Source organism: Otolemur garnettii, unplaced genomic scaffold (assembly GCF_000181295.1).
Source record: "Otolemur garnettii isolate 467f Iridium unplaced genomic scaffold, OtoGar3 scaffold00130, whole genome shotgun sequence".
Taxonomy (NCBI): domain Eukaryota; kingdom Metazoa; phylum Chordata; class Mammalia; order Primates; family Galagidae; genus Otolemur; species Otolemur garnettii.
In genome coordinates, this window is record NW_003852525.1 from 2,042,838 (window position 1) to 2,060,826 (window position 17,989).

Consider the following 17,989-nt stretch of genomic DNA (forward strand, 5'->3'; position numbering starts at 1 on the left):
AGGGGAGAGAGAGGGAGAGAGGGGGAGAGAGAGGGAGAGAGAGGGAGAGAGACAGAGAGAGAGAGGGAGAGAGAGAGGGAGAGGGGAGAGAGCGAGAGAAGGAGAGAGAGATGGAGGAAGAGGGAGAGAGAGGAAGGGGGAGGGAGGGAGAGAGAGAGGAAGAGGGAGGGAGGGACGGAGGCAGGGAGAAAGACACTTGTGCCAAGAAAAATTTTCATGGGTCTCTCTTGGTGCTGAACAGATATATTATTTTCCCTCAGGGTAAAAACAAGTAATAAATAAAAAAGCATGGACGTTTTCCCATCTCACTCCCATGTAAACACACACACAGACTTCTGAATCCCAGGAATGTCACGGGAATTATAGCAACCTGATACAATAGTAGTAATACATTTAAGAAGGATTATTAGTAGTACAGTTCCTGTCAATTTATAGGTCAAATAAGTTTTTGAGAGCTGAGAATGAAATCACATTTTCAGTGACTGGTTTTATAGAAAAATGTGCTTCAAGATCTTCTGAAAAATATTATTCTAAGGTTAAAGACATCTTATACAAATTATGCTTTTAATTACATTATTAACGGTTGTGTTGAATGAAGGGAATTTTAAGATTTTAAACAATTTCACCAAGTATTTTGTTAAAATAAAAAATGTCAGGCAGCACCTGTGGCTCAAAGGAGTAGGCGTTGGATGCCGGAGGCGGCAGGTTCAAACCCAGCCTCAGCTCCCCCCCCTAAAAAAGTCAAATGTCATTAAATTATAAACTTATAAACCTTTTGGATTTTTTCCTTAACTGTCTCAGCTTAGCAAATGCTTTACTTAGAAAACAGCTTTTGGCACAGTGATCCCCTTTAAATGTGAAATTTCAATTAGAAGTTATTTTTCTTCTTTAAGAAAGTTTTTAATATCTATTTGGTAAAACAGATTGAAATTCCCGTTGGAGCTGAACAGCGAAAGCGTCAATAGGAAGCTCACGATAGCCTCAGTGAGGCTGTCCAGGCTGTCCTGTCTTCTAGAAGCTGGTGGAAGAATCCCTGTTCTAACGCACTGCCATATGGCCACACCTGCTGTTGGTTTTGGCCACAAGCCGGCTTTTTCAAAGCTTTCTGTATTTCCTCCTTTTCCCATCAACTACCTTAAAAATCAGCATGATTCCTGCCCTGGTTCACTGTGCCCAGGTTGAGACAACTAGCCTGGTTTACAGTGAAATGAGCATGACGTGGGCTGCAGACCCACAGGCTGGACACCTACAGCTGACCTCACAGTGTCCATGAGTCTAGCCCTCCAGTGTCACTGGACACAGGGTAAAATCACCAATTAAGGGAGGACCAGGTTAAAGTATCCACACAAATGCTAGAGGAACAATTTACTGTACTAAGCACATCAAAGTCCAGCTCGCAAATGACCAGATAGAACCCCAGTTGAGGACTATGATTTAATCCAGAAATTGCCTTTATCCACCAAGCAACATTTAATTTGTGAAATTAGTAACCCTGCTAGGTCATTTCTTATTTATTTTTAAAGATATTTCAATTTCTTTGCTCTTTAAATGCACTTTAACCTTATGTGCATGATCTATACATTATAGTCACAGAAGTACTATCAGAAGAGACCTGGCTTCAGGCAGAGAAAGCTCATTCCCACCACGCGATGTGCTGTTTTCACCAATAATAAAAACGTTTTGATACCAGATACATATTCTGGTATTCAAAGAAACACTTGTCATATGCCACAAACCTTGATTTTTCTTTTGTAAATAAAATTATCTAATACAAATGTCACGGAAATTCTCTTTTTGTAGCATTTTTCTTCAAATAATAAAAGCAACGTATGCTGTTAGCAATACGACAAATTCTTACCGCATTAACACAAACTTGTTTGTTCTAGAACTTTAAAGAGCTGATGGTAATCCACAAGAAGAAATGGTCTGAATCATTTTCTTCCAAAATGTAAGAAACATCTTTATGAATTAATAACAAGGGTATTGATTTAGATCTTATAATTTTTCCATAAAAATTTCAATTACTAGTCCAACTAGCACTACCCTCATGTTAACTCAGAAAACAAGAAATTAAAACCATGAATCAAATTAATTTTTCCAAATAGGACAACAGAAAACAACACTTCTAAAGTTCATCTTCTTCTGCTGTGAAACTACTCACCATTTAATTATCATCAGTCATTTTGATTAACCATCAGTTTGTGTTTAGAACAATAGTCAGGCCAATTACCCAACATGTCTGACTCTTAACCAAAGTTTTTTGAAGTCAGGTAAACTGGCAACAGTTTCTGCTTCATTTTCCACAGGCGGCTAAATCACAGACTCAACTATTCTTGGTGAGCAGTAAATGTAACCATGTTTGGCTACTAGACTCTACCATTCACAGGGCTTAATTATTTCAAGTTGCTTACGAGAATTTTCAAACTGTATAATATGCGTGTTTACTCTTCCACGGATGCCAGTAGCTCTGTATTTATAATATATGAATATATCTGGCAAGGTTGACAGAGTTAAGAAAGGAATACAGAGAAATGGGGATAAAGAAAGACAAAAACAGGAAAAGGGACAGACGCACAGGTCAAGCATAATAAATTCCATGCTTGTTAAGAATTTTCTAGAATGCCATTTCCATCACTCGTACATCTAATCTTCAAATACTTTGCAACAAGGGCAAGAAATGGTCAGCAGAGTGATACGAGAATGGAGCGTAGTCTAAGGTGCCCAGATTTTAACATCGGTAAAGAGGGACACCATGGGGGGGGGGGGCGGACAACAATGCAAACTTTGATAAGCAGTTCTCAGTAATCAGTTCTCAACAATTATTTGTTATTATTAAAGTTTAACATTATAAAATTAACAAAAATAATATAAAACTTATATCCTGGAGAAACAGCCACACGGCAGCCGAAAACCATATATTCCCTTCCTATTCTCCCATGTTCCCTAGCTTGTCGGGCAAATCGGGGCTTTTTTTAAATGCTGCAGGACGTGGGACAAATTGCTAAAAATCAGGACTGTCCCGCCAAAAGACGTCTGGTCACCTTAGTGTAGTCAGGGGTGGAAAAGTCTGGCCTTTGTGGCTCAGCTACGGTTTGGATCTTAAAATTTAAAACAAGCTCCAGTACATCAAATACAGGTTATACTACCTTTATTTCCTAAGCTATTTTTTTTTTAAAGGGTTATATTTTTTCTCCAGCAAAATACATTCTACATTCTTATGATGGACTACACAGGTAAGAACAGGATTATCTGATATCATTTATTAATACCACTTACTGTGGAGGAGTAATTCTCATGGCCTCACCTTGCTTAAGTTAATAGGAGGTATCATAAAAAAATGTGATCACTACTCTATTAAATGGTTGCTTTTAAATATAATTTATTTTATGATGAAAACAATGTTGCTGATCATAAAGTTTATATTTCTTCATTTGCATTAGTCAAATAATAGTACCGGTTCTAATAAATAGTTTTAATTTAATAAATGCTTATATATGTCAGACCTTTTATATACACACTGATACCGGACTTAACACTACCAGACAGATACATATACACACACACATATGCACACAATTTTAAACACCACAATAGTCTCTCAAGGTACAAATGATAGCCTTCACTTTACAGATTAGGAAGGTGAAATTACATAAACTAAAATGACTTGCTCACAGACACACAGGGATTAAGCAGTTGAGCCTGAATTTTAATCTATTCCACTGACTCCAAAGTCTCCGTGGCCACTGCACATTTACCCAAAAGCATAAAGATACAAGTAAGAAAACAAATAAAGCTATTGTTTTGTTGATAATTATACATTTCAATGACTAGATGAGAAATTTATGTGGTATATGTAATGCACAGATTACTGAAACACGTCTCAAGTAAAAATGTTTTTCTAAAGGGCGGCACCTATGGCTCAAAGGAGGAGGGTGCCATCCCCCTATGCTGGAGGTGGCAGGTTCAAACTCAGCCCTGGCCCAAAACTGCAAAATAAAAAAAAAAGTCTTTCTAACTATCAGGTCCTCAAGAGATGAAAAATTTAGTATTATTAAGCTGCTTTATGGGAATATAAGATATGTATCACAATCATAATTTATAATTAAGTATGTTTAGTATATTTAAGAGCTGTGAAACCACCAGTTTAATCTAACTTTAGTTTTATTACACCTGTCACCACCCTGCCCCTCTGCCCTCCCCCCCACTGGCCTGCACTGGTTCCCCCTATTCTCTCCCTTGTCCTAAAAACCACTGTAAATTTTACCTGTAGAATTTGCCTGTTCTGGACATTTTATACAAAAGAGAACTTGTAACATACAGACTTTCACAACTTTACCCCCAAATTATCAAGGTTGGTTCATTTTGTAGCACACATTAATACTTAATTTTTAGTGCCCCAAATATTATATCATAGAGATGTATCACATTAAAAAATATTTTCATTGGGGCAGCACCTGTGGCTCAAAGGAGTAGGGCCCTAGCCCCATATACCAGAGGTGGTGGGTTCAAACCTGGCCATGGCCAAAAACTGCAAAAAATATATATATATATTTTCATCATTTGATGAACATTGGCCTTTTATGATAGCCCCAAAGTATCCACTTTTTGGCTAACATAAATATTGCTGCTATGAAGACTGCGTGTTGTATACGAGTTTTCATGTTCACCTATGTTTTCATTTTTCCAGGGTAAATACTTAGGGGTGGGTTTGCTGGGTCTGATGGTAACTGTGTTAGCATTTTGAAGATCTGTCCTCCTACTTTCTGAAGTAGCTGGCTGTGCCACTGACACACCAGCCGGCAGCACACGCCTGTCCCAGGGTTTCCACACGTTCAACAACTTCAGTTGTTATATGTGTTTTATTACAGTCATCCTAGTGCATAAAGTTATACTACATTATAAAGTAACCTCTCGATGTTCCTGAGAGCTGAGGAAGTTATCAAACTTCTCTGGTTCCCATATTAACTCACATCCAAATATTTGATGTTAAATCCAACATTTCGTTGAATTTGGAAAACAACAAGACAACTATAATTCTAGCACTCTGGGAGGTGGAGGTGGGAGGATTCTGTCAGCTCAGGAGTTCGAGACCAGCCAAAGCAAGAGTGAGATCCCATGTCTAAAAAATAGCCAGGTGTTGTGGGCGCCTGTAGTTCCAGCTACTTGGGAGGCTGAGGCAAGAGGATCACTTGAGCCCAACTGTTTGAGGTTGTTGTGAGCTGTGATGCCATATCACTCTATGAAGGTGGCAAGGTGAGACTGTGTCTCAAATAATAAAGTTAAATATTAGCACACACATGCACTCTCCACATACATGTTGAGAGGTTACCTTGATAGGTCCATGGAAAGCACTTTATTATCTGGGCTCTTTCTCACCGGTCAAGCTACAGTCAGACACACCTGGTAATGACATACCAGCCAGGTGGACGCCTCACATCAATAACATTTTATATGAAAGTATATTTTATAACATCACACAGTAATTGCTTAGAAAAATACTCCAAAGGAAAATGTAATTTCTTACGAGTGAGTTGAAATGCTTGGAAACTGTGAGCAAATATGTTAATTCAATCTGTGCCTACAACTTGCTGATACTGTCAACTTCACCATTCCTTGGCTAAGCTCTTTCTTAATACTATAACTTTGTATTTAAAAAACAAATCAATAATCACTTTCCTACCCTAATGATTATGCTACTTAGATAATGAAATGAAAATAAAGAAATTTGGGGGCTTTTAACTAACAGAGGAGGGACTACCCCTTTTAGAGATGCTTTTAAGCTAGTAAGCTAGAGAGACAAATGTAAGATTTAATAGGTGATTTATAACAATTCTCAGGTCATAACATTTGATTTCACTTATTTTTAAGAGCTTAGCTATTCTTCCAGTACTCAGGATATTCTGATCGGTTATAGATGTTCATGAATTCACCCACATTTTTTAGAACCCGCTTATCAATTTTCTAGCTCAGACTTTGTGTCTTAAACAATTATCTGGACTTGGTGCCTGCTGTCCTCTTAGTGTCCAATTCTATTCCCTTCTTTTAATCCCCAGGACAATAACCACCTTTTTTTTTTTTTCTTAGCTATATACAAGAGATCGTGTAGAAAATGCTAAAAAGTGTTAACATGACTTTTTTCTTTAAAAAAAATTAACTGTTCAAATAGGCTGTATTTTTTTGTGGTACCACAGTTTTTAACATTTAAATGAACTGATTAGTTTCAAGTCATAAAACTGAAGTATTTAGTACTGGATTTCTAAATATGTCCTATTTGAATTATTGTCCATGCAAGGCCAGTCTTCTTATTCTTTTTTTGGTTTGTTTTTTGAGACAGAGTCTCACTTTGTTGCCCTGGGTAGAATGCTGTGGCATCACAGCTCACAGCAACCTCAAACTCTTGGGCTTAAGCAATTCTCCTGCCTCAGCCTGTCAAGTAGCTGGGACTACAGGCACCTGCCACAATGCCCGGCTATTTTTTTGTTGCAGTTGTCATTGTTGTTTAGCAGGCCTGGGCTGGGTTCAAACCCGCCAGCCTCGGCGTATATGGCCGGTGCCATAACCACTGTGCTATGGGTGCCAAGTCCAGGGCCAGCCTTCCGACAGTATTATCAGATGTCTTTGCTAAATGTCCGTGTGAACACCACTATGAGAGGCAAAACCAGAGATAAACGGAGATAAATGCCTATGATTAGCAATGCAATTTGGACCTGTGGTTCATTAAAAGAAAGTTATTGAAAAAGAAAAAACTACTAGTATTTTAAATGGATTTTTAAATGTCTGATTATTGTGACAAAAAAATTATTTTAAGTATATTCTTGAGTATGATGTCAGTACAGATAAAAAGACTTTGTTAAACAGACATCAAAAAATAATGACTCTCTTACACACACCACAAATTGATGGCAAACCAAGCAGCTTCTCAAAATTAAATTATGTATGCTTTGGGTGTGAGTGTGTTTTGTACAGAGTAATACATTCCACAGCCTTAATAACATTTCATAGGAAACATTACTTAGAGCAGCGGTTCTCAACCTGTGGGTCACGACCCTTTGAGGGTCTCCTGCATATCCGATATTTAAATTACGATTCATAATAGTAGCCAAATTACAGTTACAAAGTAGCAACAAAAATAATTGGTTGGGGGGGTTACCACAACATGAGGAACTATATTAAAGGGTTCCCGATGGTTGGGGGTCATCACAACATGAGGAACTGTATTAAAGGGTTGCGGATGGTTGGGGGTCACAGCAACATGAGGAACTGTATTAAAGGGTCACAGCATTAGGAAGGTTGAGAACCACTGACTTAGAGGGTATCGGAATAGAACCAGTAAATGTAAAATACCTGAGGGTATTCCTCTGAATTCTGGCTAATCCCAATTTATTTCCAACTGCGCACTGTACATATTTGTATTTAAAAATCAATGTAGGGCACAAGAAGATAACTATAGCAAACAAACTTGAGAGAGGAGAGTTAGATGACAGTCACGGGGCAAGTGGGGAGTGGGAAATGTCCAATGTTAAATGTAAAATACAAGAGGCGGGGGGAGGTGGGCTCTCCCAGCACTCTGGGAGGCTGAGGAGGGTGGGTCGCCTGAGCTCAGGAGTTGAAGATCAGCCTGAGCAAGATCAAGACCCCATCTCTACTAAAAAGAGAAAAACTAGCCAAGCACAGTAGCAGATGCCTGTAGTCTCCGCTACTAGGGAGGCTGAGGCAGGAGGATCACTCCATTTAAGAGTTTGCAGTTGCTCTGAGCTATGATGGAGACTGTGTTAAAAAAAAAAAAAGGAAAAAAAAGAAAGAGACAGAAAATAAAAGAAATAAACAACAGTAACAGGAACTAGAACAAAAAGACAGATCTGAGAATAAGGAATAAGACAGAGATTCAATGTGCAGAAATCTTCCTAGTTGTGTAAAAGTTCATTGCTTTGGCTTGTTGCCCATGGTTTGGTGGTTAGGGGCATCGGCCACATATACCAGGGCTGGCAGGTTTGAGCCCAGCCTGCGCCAGCTAAACAACAATGACAACTACAACAAAAAAACAGCCGGGCATTGTGGTGGGCACCTGTAGTCCCAGCTACTCCAGAGGCTGAGGCAAGAGTTTGAGGTTGCTGTGAGTGGTGACGCCACAGCACTCTACCAAGTGTGACATAGTGAGACTCTTATCAAAAAAAAAAAAAAAAGTTCATTGCTTATATTTTCTTTAGGAAGATGTCTTGATTAAGGCCTGGCGCAGACTGGATCTATTCATTTCGGCTTCTCAAGTAAACACTGATAAATGAATAACAGTTCTGTTTTTAACACCTGCTTCTTCAATGGGCAAATCAGAACCGTATCAACAAAAGTCTAGATGAATTCCTGAAGGGTAGAACTGAGACATGATTCTGAAGGCCTTTCTAAAGAACAACTGATTTAAAATGTACAAGAAACAAGATACTAAAATGTGTAATTCCTGTCTGTGAAATAAATTTTCCTTTTCTCTCTCATTTTCCTTGTTTTTCCTGCATCTGTTTTGCTTGTTTTTGTGCTGAGAAAAGTCATAATCACAAAACTAAATGATTATTAAGGTTTGTTTTAAATCAGGACCTAGAAATCAATTAGCCTCTGTTCCCAATGTCGGTAAAGCTTCCAGTTACGGGGCTGGAAATTAAAGCAATGATGGCCAAAGCTTTAAGAAAGTCACAAGAGACTATACGTTATTGATTCTAGGAACAGACAGATCACTACCATCCAGAAAATCACATCGATCTCAAAATAAATGACTAAAACACAAAGCAAACAAGTTCAGTCAGTTCAGGAACAGGAAAATGTTGCAAATACCTGTGGAGAAAAAAAGTTAACACAAAACAACAACAGAAAAGCCAATCAAGAACTTCAAGAGGGCAAAATTAAACTATTTAAGAATGATATTGAAATAGTAGGCGGTTACAAATAACTACATCACTCAACCTAATTTCTTAGAGGGAAAATGCATTGACCAAATGACAGCTCAAGGATTCCTTCTGAGTTGATAAAAATAATGTAAAATTAGACAGTGGTCATGAACGCATGACAGTTTGAACGTCCAAAAAGAAGTGAAGTGTATACTTTAAAACAGTGTTTTGCGGTTTGTGAATTACATCAATATAATTATTTTATATAAAAAAAATCTGTGATCAGGGTGGCGCCTGTGGCTCAGTGGGTAGGGCGCCAGCTCTATATACTAAAGGTGGTGGGTTCAAACCCAGCCCTGGCCAAATTGCAACAAAAAAATAGCCAGATGTTGTGGCAGGCGCCTGTAGTCCCAGCCACTTGGGAGGCTGAGGCAAGAGAATCACCTAAGCCCAGGAGTTGCAGGTTGCTGTGTGAGCTGTGTGATTCACGGCACTCTACTGAGGGCAATAAAATGAAACTCTGATTCTACAAAAAAAAAAAAACCTAAACTTGTGATCAATCTAATGCCCTTCATCTAAGATGTCTTTCTGTCAACCTTGGATGATATATATATTTTTCCAATCTTAGTCTGGTCTACAGATGTCATTGAGATCCACAGAATGAACTCTGATTTAACTATAATTCATAAAGATGAAAGAATAGTTAGTAGTTTTTACTTTAGACAAACGGCTTTATATAGCCTACTGCACTTAAGAAAAAAACCTCAACAGAATTAGATGGTCTTCTTTTAATTGCATGGATAGTGCATGAACCAGCACATATGGTATGTTAACTATGCATCTCTTGTCCGTCCCTCACTTCTAGGAAGCAAACTGCCTTCTTGATAGCAGCTCAGACTGCTGAGGGCTGGTGGAAAGTCGCAAAGTTTGGCTTATTAACTTCTATGAAAATTGAATTTATCTAAGCTCATCTGAGCCTTCACTGCAGCTTGGATATCTTTTTTATTAATGTCTAATTGGATCCTTAACATAATATCCACAGTGTTCCTTTCAAAGCTTTTCAAATCTCCTGTTCTCTCAATGTGACCTCCCTATTCATTCGATAGAAGGTGCTGTCTTTTACTTGATGGAAAAGATCCTCTGCTTCAGAATGGACTTTTGTCTGTTCTTTCCTGCACATTCACTCCAGGAGAGAAAGGTAATTTTACCATTTAAAAAAAAAAATCGTAGTTTATTTGAAAAAAGCCTGACTTGGTTTATTGTATCTGTCTGCCACCATCAGCTCTGCCCCACCCCGCACCCCCCAGTGGTAAGATAGGATTTATTATACAGAAAAAGCACCAGTTGGGTGCCGCCTGTGGCTCAAAGGAGTAGGGTGCCAGCCCCATATACCGGAGGTGGCAGATTCAAACCCAGCCCTAGCCAAAATCTGCAGAAAAAGCACCAGAGCTACTAGCAGAGAGAAAGACCTAAGTTGGAAAATCTCCACCTAGGTCCTTCGTCTAGGGCAGTGGTTCTCAAACTGTGAGTCGTGAGCCCTTTGTAACAATGAAAATACATCGCAGCATTAGGAAGGTTGAGAACCTCTGGTCTAGGGCTATATTCAACCACTTAGCTCTGTAACCACGGGCAAGGGGACAAATTTATCTGGCCCTTGATTTTCTCGTCTATAACATTAACGCATGGCCTTGGTGGACTCTCAGGCCACCCTAAGTCTAAGTCAAGGCTTCCTCATCTTGGGTTTAATCTGCCTTCCTCCCTCCTGGGACCCCTCCTTCCCTGCGGCCCACAGGCACATATTGAATACAGAGGAGGCCTCGGGCGTTTTCTCTCCTGTGGTCTTCTCTTTGCAACTCGGTTCTTTTCACCCTAGACATGCTTCCAACTTCATCTTTTCAAATCCTCCTTCATGATCATCATCACGGAAGTTCCTTCACCATTTTTCAATCAAATTACTTCAGGGCGTCAATGAAGCTTGAAGACTCGACTTCTTACTACCACTTGGCCTCTTCGTACCTTCCACTTTTGGGTTCTGCTCCTAGCATTTCATCAAAACGGCTTTTGCAAAGGCGAATGATTTTTTTTCAGTGCCCCTTGAATTACCTTTGACGTAAAACACCACTGCAGGATTTTGATACACCACCTTGAAATCGTCCTCTCGCCTTCCTTGAATCTGGATCTCTCTCTAAATTCTCTTTCTAAGCTGCTACTTATCTCTTTCCTTTCTCTACTTTCCTTTTCTCTCCTGGGGCTATTAAAAATTTCAGGCGTTCTGAGGATATCGGCTGCTACGTTTATGTAGATTACACAAATTTTTTATTGGAACTCCTTTCTAATACACTGAATACCTCTGCACATGTGTGGCACTAATTTAACGTTATGTTGAAAATAAAATGAATTGCTATATCCCAGCACCCACCTGGGGAAACACAAACTATGCCTTCTCCTGTTCTCTTTCCAGTGACCAGAAGTGGTATGTCAGGAAGAAAAGAAGACACAGTCAGGACTGCATTGTCCTTTGATAACATACAGCCTGCCTGCCTGGCTTCCTTCCCTCTCTCCCTCCCTCCCTCTCTTTCTCTCTTTCCTTTCTTCCTTCCTTCCTTTCTTTCTTTTTTTGAGACAGTCTCACTCTGTTCTTCTAGGTAGAATACCCTGGCATCATAGCTCACAGCAGCCTCAAGCTCTCAAACTCTGGGCTCAAGAGATCCTCTTGCCTCAGCCTCCCAGGTAGCTGAGACTACAGGCATGTGCCAGTACGCCAGGCTAGTTTTTCTATTTTTAGTCAAGACGGGGTCTCACTCTTGCTCAGGCTGCTCTGAAACTCCTGAGCTCAAGAGATCCCCCTCACGTTGGCCTCCCAGAGTGCCAGGATCACAAGCGTGAGCCACTGCACCTGACAACAACTCACAGCTTTTCATGTAGCTAATTCTTCATGTGACAGATGCTTCCATGTCCTGAAAACCATCTGAGTTATCCTCCCTTCGTAATGACTCAAGATTACGATGTAGATATGAGAAGATTATTCCTGGTCTCAAACAGCATCACGCTGAGTCTGAAGATTTTGGTTTTCCTATCACGTCCTAACCAAAGTACAACCGTGGATGGAATTCTACTCCCTCGCTGCTTGGAAGACCTGAGCTTCCAGGAAAACCCAAAGGTTTTATTTCAACTAGATTTAAAAAGAAAGCAAAGAGCCCACTCACACTTTATCTGTCCCGTAACTCCTGTAGTCCACTGCGGCCGACACAGCCACGATGAGGGCAGGCATCCCGTAGCCCACCAGGTAGAAGTACTTCCTGCGGGAGTGCTCACTCTCGAAAACCTCCACCAGCATGATGTAGAGCTGCACACCCTCCAGGAACATCCAGGTGAAGGCAGCCAGGAAGAAGAAGTGGAGGAGGGCAGCAAACACAGCGCAGGCGATCTGGGGAAGGGACAGGAGACTCAGTCACGTGCTCCACGGCAGAATCTGCTCCCTGCCATAAAGCCACACTGGACATTCACGGAGACAGCACTCACCACAGGTCTGCAAAGCCGTCATCTAGAAAAGACTCTTAAACTACAGATACTAACAACTAGTATCATTCAATACAAACTGTCTTTGAAAACTGCATTTAGCAATAATCATGGCTTATCAATGACAGCCTAGCATTAGCATAAGAAAAATTATAACAGTTAGAAAAAAATAGAATTTTTTTTTTTTCCTGGCCGTAATCACATGTGTGCTAACACAGTTGAGTTCTTACTAACTACTATGGTTGATTTTAGTCTTTTATGGTAAGATGATTAATTATTAGTAATTGTTTATTTGTTTCCCAGCTTGTTTCAAAAAGGATTTAAGATGAACTTTGGAAAGTCCATGATGCACAGGTGTAGAAATGGAGGTAGCTAAAGTGAAGAGTTCCAGATTGGCCTTTTTTCTCTGACTTTTTGGTAACTGTACTAAATATTGGTCTAGAAAAGCTCGGTTGAAAAAGCATAGGGAAGCCAGCCCTTATTTTGTGTATTTCCTGAGGTACTACATCCTTCAGGGGATCACCTAGTAATTTCCTATTCTTACATCAGTTCCTGAAATCCCCACTCCTTTTGGCTCCTCCTTTTTTTATTGGCAGTTCCAACTAAATTCTACAGCTCCTGCTAGAAATGGTCAAGAAACTTATAGAAATTATCAGAGTAGCACGAATTCACTAGTAAGTAAGATCCATGAGATGTGAGACAAAGGGTGGTCAGTTTCCCTGGGTTAGGGGGGCAGTGAAGGAGAGAGGAGGAGTTGGGGGCCTGTGGACCTATGAGGAATCGGGTCCTCACCCAGCAGGTGCAGAACAGGACACCTCAGCCCCAAGGAAAGTAAAGACAAGATTTGCTGACCCATGTTTTCATATGGGTCGCTGTTCACCACCCTATTACACTTGTCAGAATCCAGTTTCCTGCTGTCTGCAATGTTGAGTGGAGTTTTTTTTTTTTTTTTCATATCATATGTAACATCAGGAAACAGAAATATGCATAAGGTTTCTAAATGAAAAGAAATCACACAGCATTTGAATTGCAAGCTAACGAGAGAATAAAATGATATCGTCTCAGAAAATAACACAATTTCCCATTTCTTGCCTTTTAGAGTTAGAACTTCAACTATTAATTTTTGTTATCATCGGGCTTTGCTTTGGGGGTGAAGAAATGTATACGTTGATTGCTTATTCATAGGTATGCATTTATGGGAGAAGCCGCCACATTAGGATATGATAACCAATTAAAAATATAACCACCGTAATTTTACCCTTTCCGGTCATTAATCATGAATGTGCAATCACAAGCATGAATCCAAACGCATTTTTATTGCAAAGTACTCCATCTATTTGGACACACACCAGACAACAGCAGTAAGTGAAAGAAACACTTATTACCCTCACGAGTCTTCCCCAAGTGAAAGTTTTCTGCTCATTTGCAGTTTTAGTCATGAGAACAAACCTGCCTCAAGCCCACAAACCCTAAGTGAACTAAGACCTTGCACCACGCCCACCAACCCTAAGTAAACCAAAACCTTGCACCATGCCCACAAACCCTAAGTGAACTAAGACCTTGCAACATGCCCACCAACCCTAAGTAAACCAAAACCTTGCACCATGCCCACCAACCCTAAGTAAACCAAAACCCTGCACCATGCCCACAAACCCTAAGTAAACTAAGACCTTGCACCACGCCCACAAACCCTAAGTAAACTAAGACCTTGCACCACGCCCACAAACCCTAAGTAAACTAAGACCTTGCACCATGCCCACCAACCCTAAGTGAACTAAGATCTTGCACCATGCCCACCAACCCTAAGTGAACTAAGACCTTGCACCATGCCCACAAACCCTAAGTGAACTAAGACCTTGCAACATGCCCACCAACCCTAAGTAAACTAAGACCTTGCACCACGCCCACAAACCCTAAGTGAACTAAGACCTTGCACCACGCCCACCAACCCTAAGTAAACCAAAACCTTGCACCATGCCCACAAACCCTAAGTGAACCAAAACCTTGCACCACGCCCACAAACCCTAAGTGAACTAAGACCTTGCACCATGCCCACAAACCCTAAGTGAACTAAGACCTTGCACCATGCCCACCAACCCTAAGTGAACTAAGACCTTGCACCATGCCCACCAACCCTAAGTGAACTAAGACCTTGCACCATGCCCACCAACCCTAAGTGAACTAAAAACATTGCACCATGCCCACCAACCCTAAGTGAACTAAAAACATTGCACCATGCCCACAAACCCTAAGTGAACTAAAACCTTGCACCATGCCCACCAACCCTAAGTGAACTAAGACCTTGCACCACGCCCACAAACCCTAAGTGAACTAAAACCTTGCACCATGCCCACAAACCCTAAGTGAACTAAGACCTTGCACCACGCCCACAAACCCTAAGTGAACTAAAAACATTGCACCATGCCCACCAACCCTAAGTGAACCAAAATCAAAACCACATCTCAAAGACCGTAAGTGGCATAAACTCTTGTGTTAGACCTTAGATGCTGTCTATTATTTATATCTCTCCTTCATTTTATCAAGCACACTCGGATACAGTTGTTCCTTTTTTCTTTTCTTTCCCTTTTCCTCCTCCCCTTGATACAACTAAATGTGGTAATAGTAAAGTACAAAGTTGGTGCTTAAATTTGTGATCAGAAATCAAGCAGATACAAAGTACCAAACAAAATTTGGGAAGAGTTTATGTTCTCCAAATACGATGAGCAGTTTGTATTATTTTCCAAAATACGTTCATTAGAAAAAAATTTTTTAGACATATAAATATTAATGTATCATGTTCATTAAGGTCTATTATGGAGCTCAGAAAATACTAACTACATCTGTTAAGAAAAGACATATAGGCGAAATGCCTATATGCCTCTGGCCAAAAAAGCTGTTTGAAAGAGAGCAGTGAAAAGACTGTGCAGGCATACTTAAGAAACTGAGGCAGAATCCCATGTGGCCAGGTTAGTTGCAGACCTAACATGACCAAGGCTTTGGCTGGAATAGCATTTCCAGACTGCGTGTGTTAAGGAATTAAGGTTGACTTTATAAGGCCTATGAGAAAGCCCTTTGGAAAACTGGCCCGATACCCATCAGTAACCTTTCCTGATCTGTGGTAAGTGACGAAGGTTACTACTTCTGATGGGTCTGGGGATGGTAATGTGCTAGGGGACCTCAAGAGAAGAGGAATTTACCCATTGCATACAGGTATCTAATGGCACAGATGAAACCTGGGCTCATGAAAGGCTTTTGAGAAGTCCAGCCTGAGAATTCCTTATAGAAGGCTCCAGCAAAACCCCTCCTGACTTAAGGCCTACATGGGAGCAGAGGTTTGCACACAAATTCCTGTGTGCCCAAGTTTCTCTATGCTTTGCTTAAGGATTTGAAGTAACAGCCTCCAAATGGCATGGTCAGTAGAACAGACATTCAAATCGTCTCTTTTCCCCCATAGCCTCAGGCTTCATCAGATAAGAACAAAGAAAGTAATGACTGACAACATGTTCTTCATTAAGTTATGTTAAACTGGTTATGTTGAAAGGGTTATGCTTAAAGGTGCAAGTTGGGTGGATTATCAGATTACCAGGGAGGAACTACTTACAGGGCGGGTGGTCATAAGATGTTTGAATGGATTAATGAAGTCATTGATGTCCAATGCGCATGTGCAGAGGGATTGTAATGAATATTTATGAGGTCATTGCTGTTTAGTGCACATGCACAAGATTTCCTATATAAACCAACAGCAATAAAGAAAGCTCACCATTTTGCCTGAGTGAGCAGATAGTCTCCTTCATTTAAAACACAATTTCAATAAGTGTGCTTATTCTTTGCGACATTGCTTTTCTGTGAGACCCTTACGGCAACAAAGATATTCCTCTATTCTCTAAATATTTTCTTTGTTTTTGTATCTGCATAATTTTATTATCTCCCTGTCTCTCTTTTTTAAATTTAGTTTAAGGTGAGGGTGCAAAGAACCAAATCACAAAATTTGAATTTGTTAGGCAGAGTCCCTCTTGTAGCTCAGTCCTATACCCAATAGTTGCTCTGATTTTAAAAATAAGGAAAGAAAATAATGATGATACATGGTTACTTCAAAAACAAATTTTTGAAACAAAATTTCTGAAGCAGTGTACAACCCAACTATTAATAGGAATAAAAAATGGTACAGCCACTCTCAAGACAGTTTGGAAATCTCTTGCAAATCTAAACATACTCTCACTGTGCAATCCAGGGATTGTACTCTTTGGTTTTTACCCAAGGGAGTTGAAAACAAATGTCCACACAAAAATGACTCTGGAAGGTCTACAGCAGTTTCATCATAATCCTCCAAACTTAGAAGCGTCCAAGATGACCTTCAGTGGGTGAACGGGTGAGATAAAGAAACTGTGGCCCTTGAGGGGCAGTGCCTATGGGTCAGTGAATAGGGCACTGGCCCCATACACGGAGGATAGGGGGGTTCGAACCCAGCCCTGGCCAAACTGCAACAAAAAAAATAGCTGGGGGTTGTGGTGGGCACCTGTGGTCCCAGCTACTTGGGAGGCTGAGGCAAGAGAATTGCCTAAGCCCAGGAGTTGGAGGTTGCTGTGAGCTTTGACATCACAGCACTCTACTGTGGGTGACAAAGTGAGACTCTGTCTCAAAAACAAAAAAAAAAAGCTATCACAGAATGAAAGACAGGGAGGGAACTTAGATAGCTATTACGGGCAGGCAGTCTGAGAAACTTGCATACTATATGATTCCAATTCTATGACATTCTGGGAAGGTCGAAACTATGACAATAATAAAAAATCAGCAGTTGCCACGAGCCAGGGGAGAATAAGGGCTGAACAGCAAGAGCAGAGAGGACTTTCAGGGCAGTGACAGAACTCTGTCTTACTCTCCACAGGTGCCTACAGCTCAAGTATTTGTCCAAAGCCTATAATGTACAGCACCTGAGCGAGCCCTGATGGAAGCTGTGGACTCTGGGTGACAGTGATGTGACAGTGACGGTTCACCAGCTGTCACAAAGGTGCCCCCTTGGGTGAGGGGTGTAGGTGACAGGGAGGCTGTGCGTGAGGGGTGGGGGGTAAATGGGAAATCTTCGTGCGTTCTCCTTAGTTTTGCTGTGAAGTAAAAATTTCTCCTCAAACACATAAAAAGCAATGAATACCTCTTTCATATCATATTACCCTGCTTTTTATGACAGTGGGACGGGAGAAATGGAAAACCGGGTGAGATGTGAAAATTAGGGCCTCTCTTAGATCACTAGATGAGAGTGGATATTCCTGGGAATGGGGCTGTTAGAGCCCCAAGTGGGGACGCTCTGTGCTAACAGGTGTGGCTGCTCACCGGCTGGTCCGTCCGGTTGATCCCGATCAGGAAGAGCAGCTCTGCTACAAAGAGGCTGACGCAGAGGTTCTTGTGGATGGTGTTACGGTCACTCTGGAGCCCGCGGAAAAAGCAAAATGTGAAGACGCAGATCAGGAGACAGGCAAGGGACAGCAGGATTCCAACCCACGTGATCACGTCCAGCAGGAGGTCGTGGACGGCGTCGCTGTGCTGCGGACACAACAGAGAGGCCGTGAGCTGCGCTCAGACATAAACAGTCACCAAGTTCT

General features: G+C 40.9%; 1 protein-coding gene across 1 annotated transcript in view; it reads right to left on the reverse strand.

Annotated features, from left to right (window-relative positions):
* Positions 1 to 17,989, reverse strand: part of ADGRL3 (adhesion G protein-coupled receptor L3) — a 372,824-nt gene that overhangs the window by 70,149 nt on the left and 284,686 nt on the right. The window contains exons 15-17 of the mRNA XM_023518203.1: positions 17,721 to 17,930; positions 12,080 to 12,300; positions 8,979 to 8,988 (exon numbers count right to left, since the gene is read on the reverse strand). Of these exons, the coding sequence (XP_023373971.1) occupies positions 8,979 to 8,988; positions 12,080 to 12,300; positions 17,721 to 17,930 (441 nt within the window). The remainder of the gene's footprint in view (positions 1 to 8,978; positions 8,989 to 12,079; positions 12,301 to 17,720; positions 17,931 to 17,989) is intronic.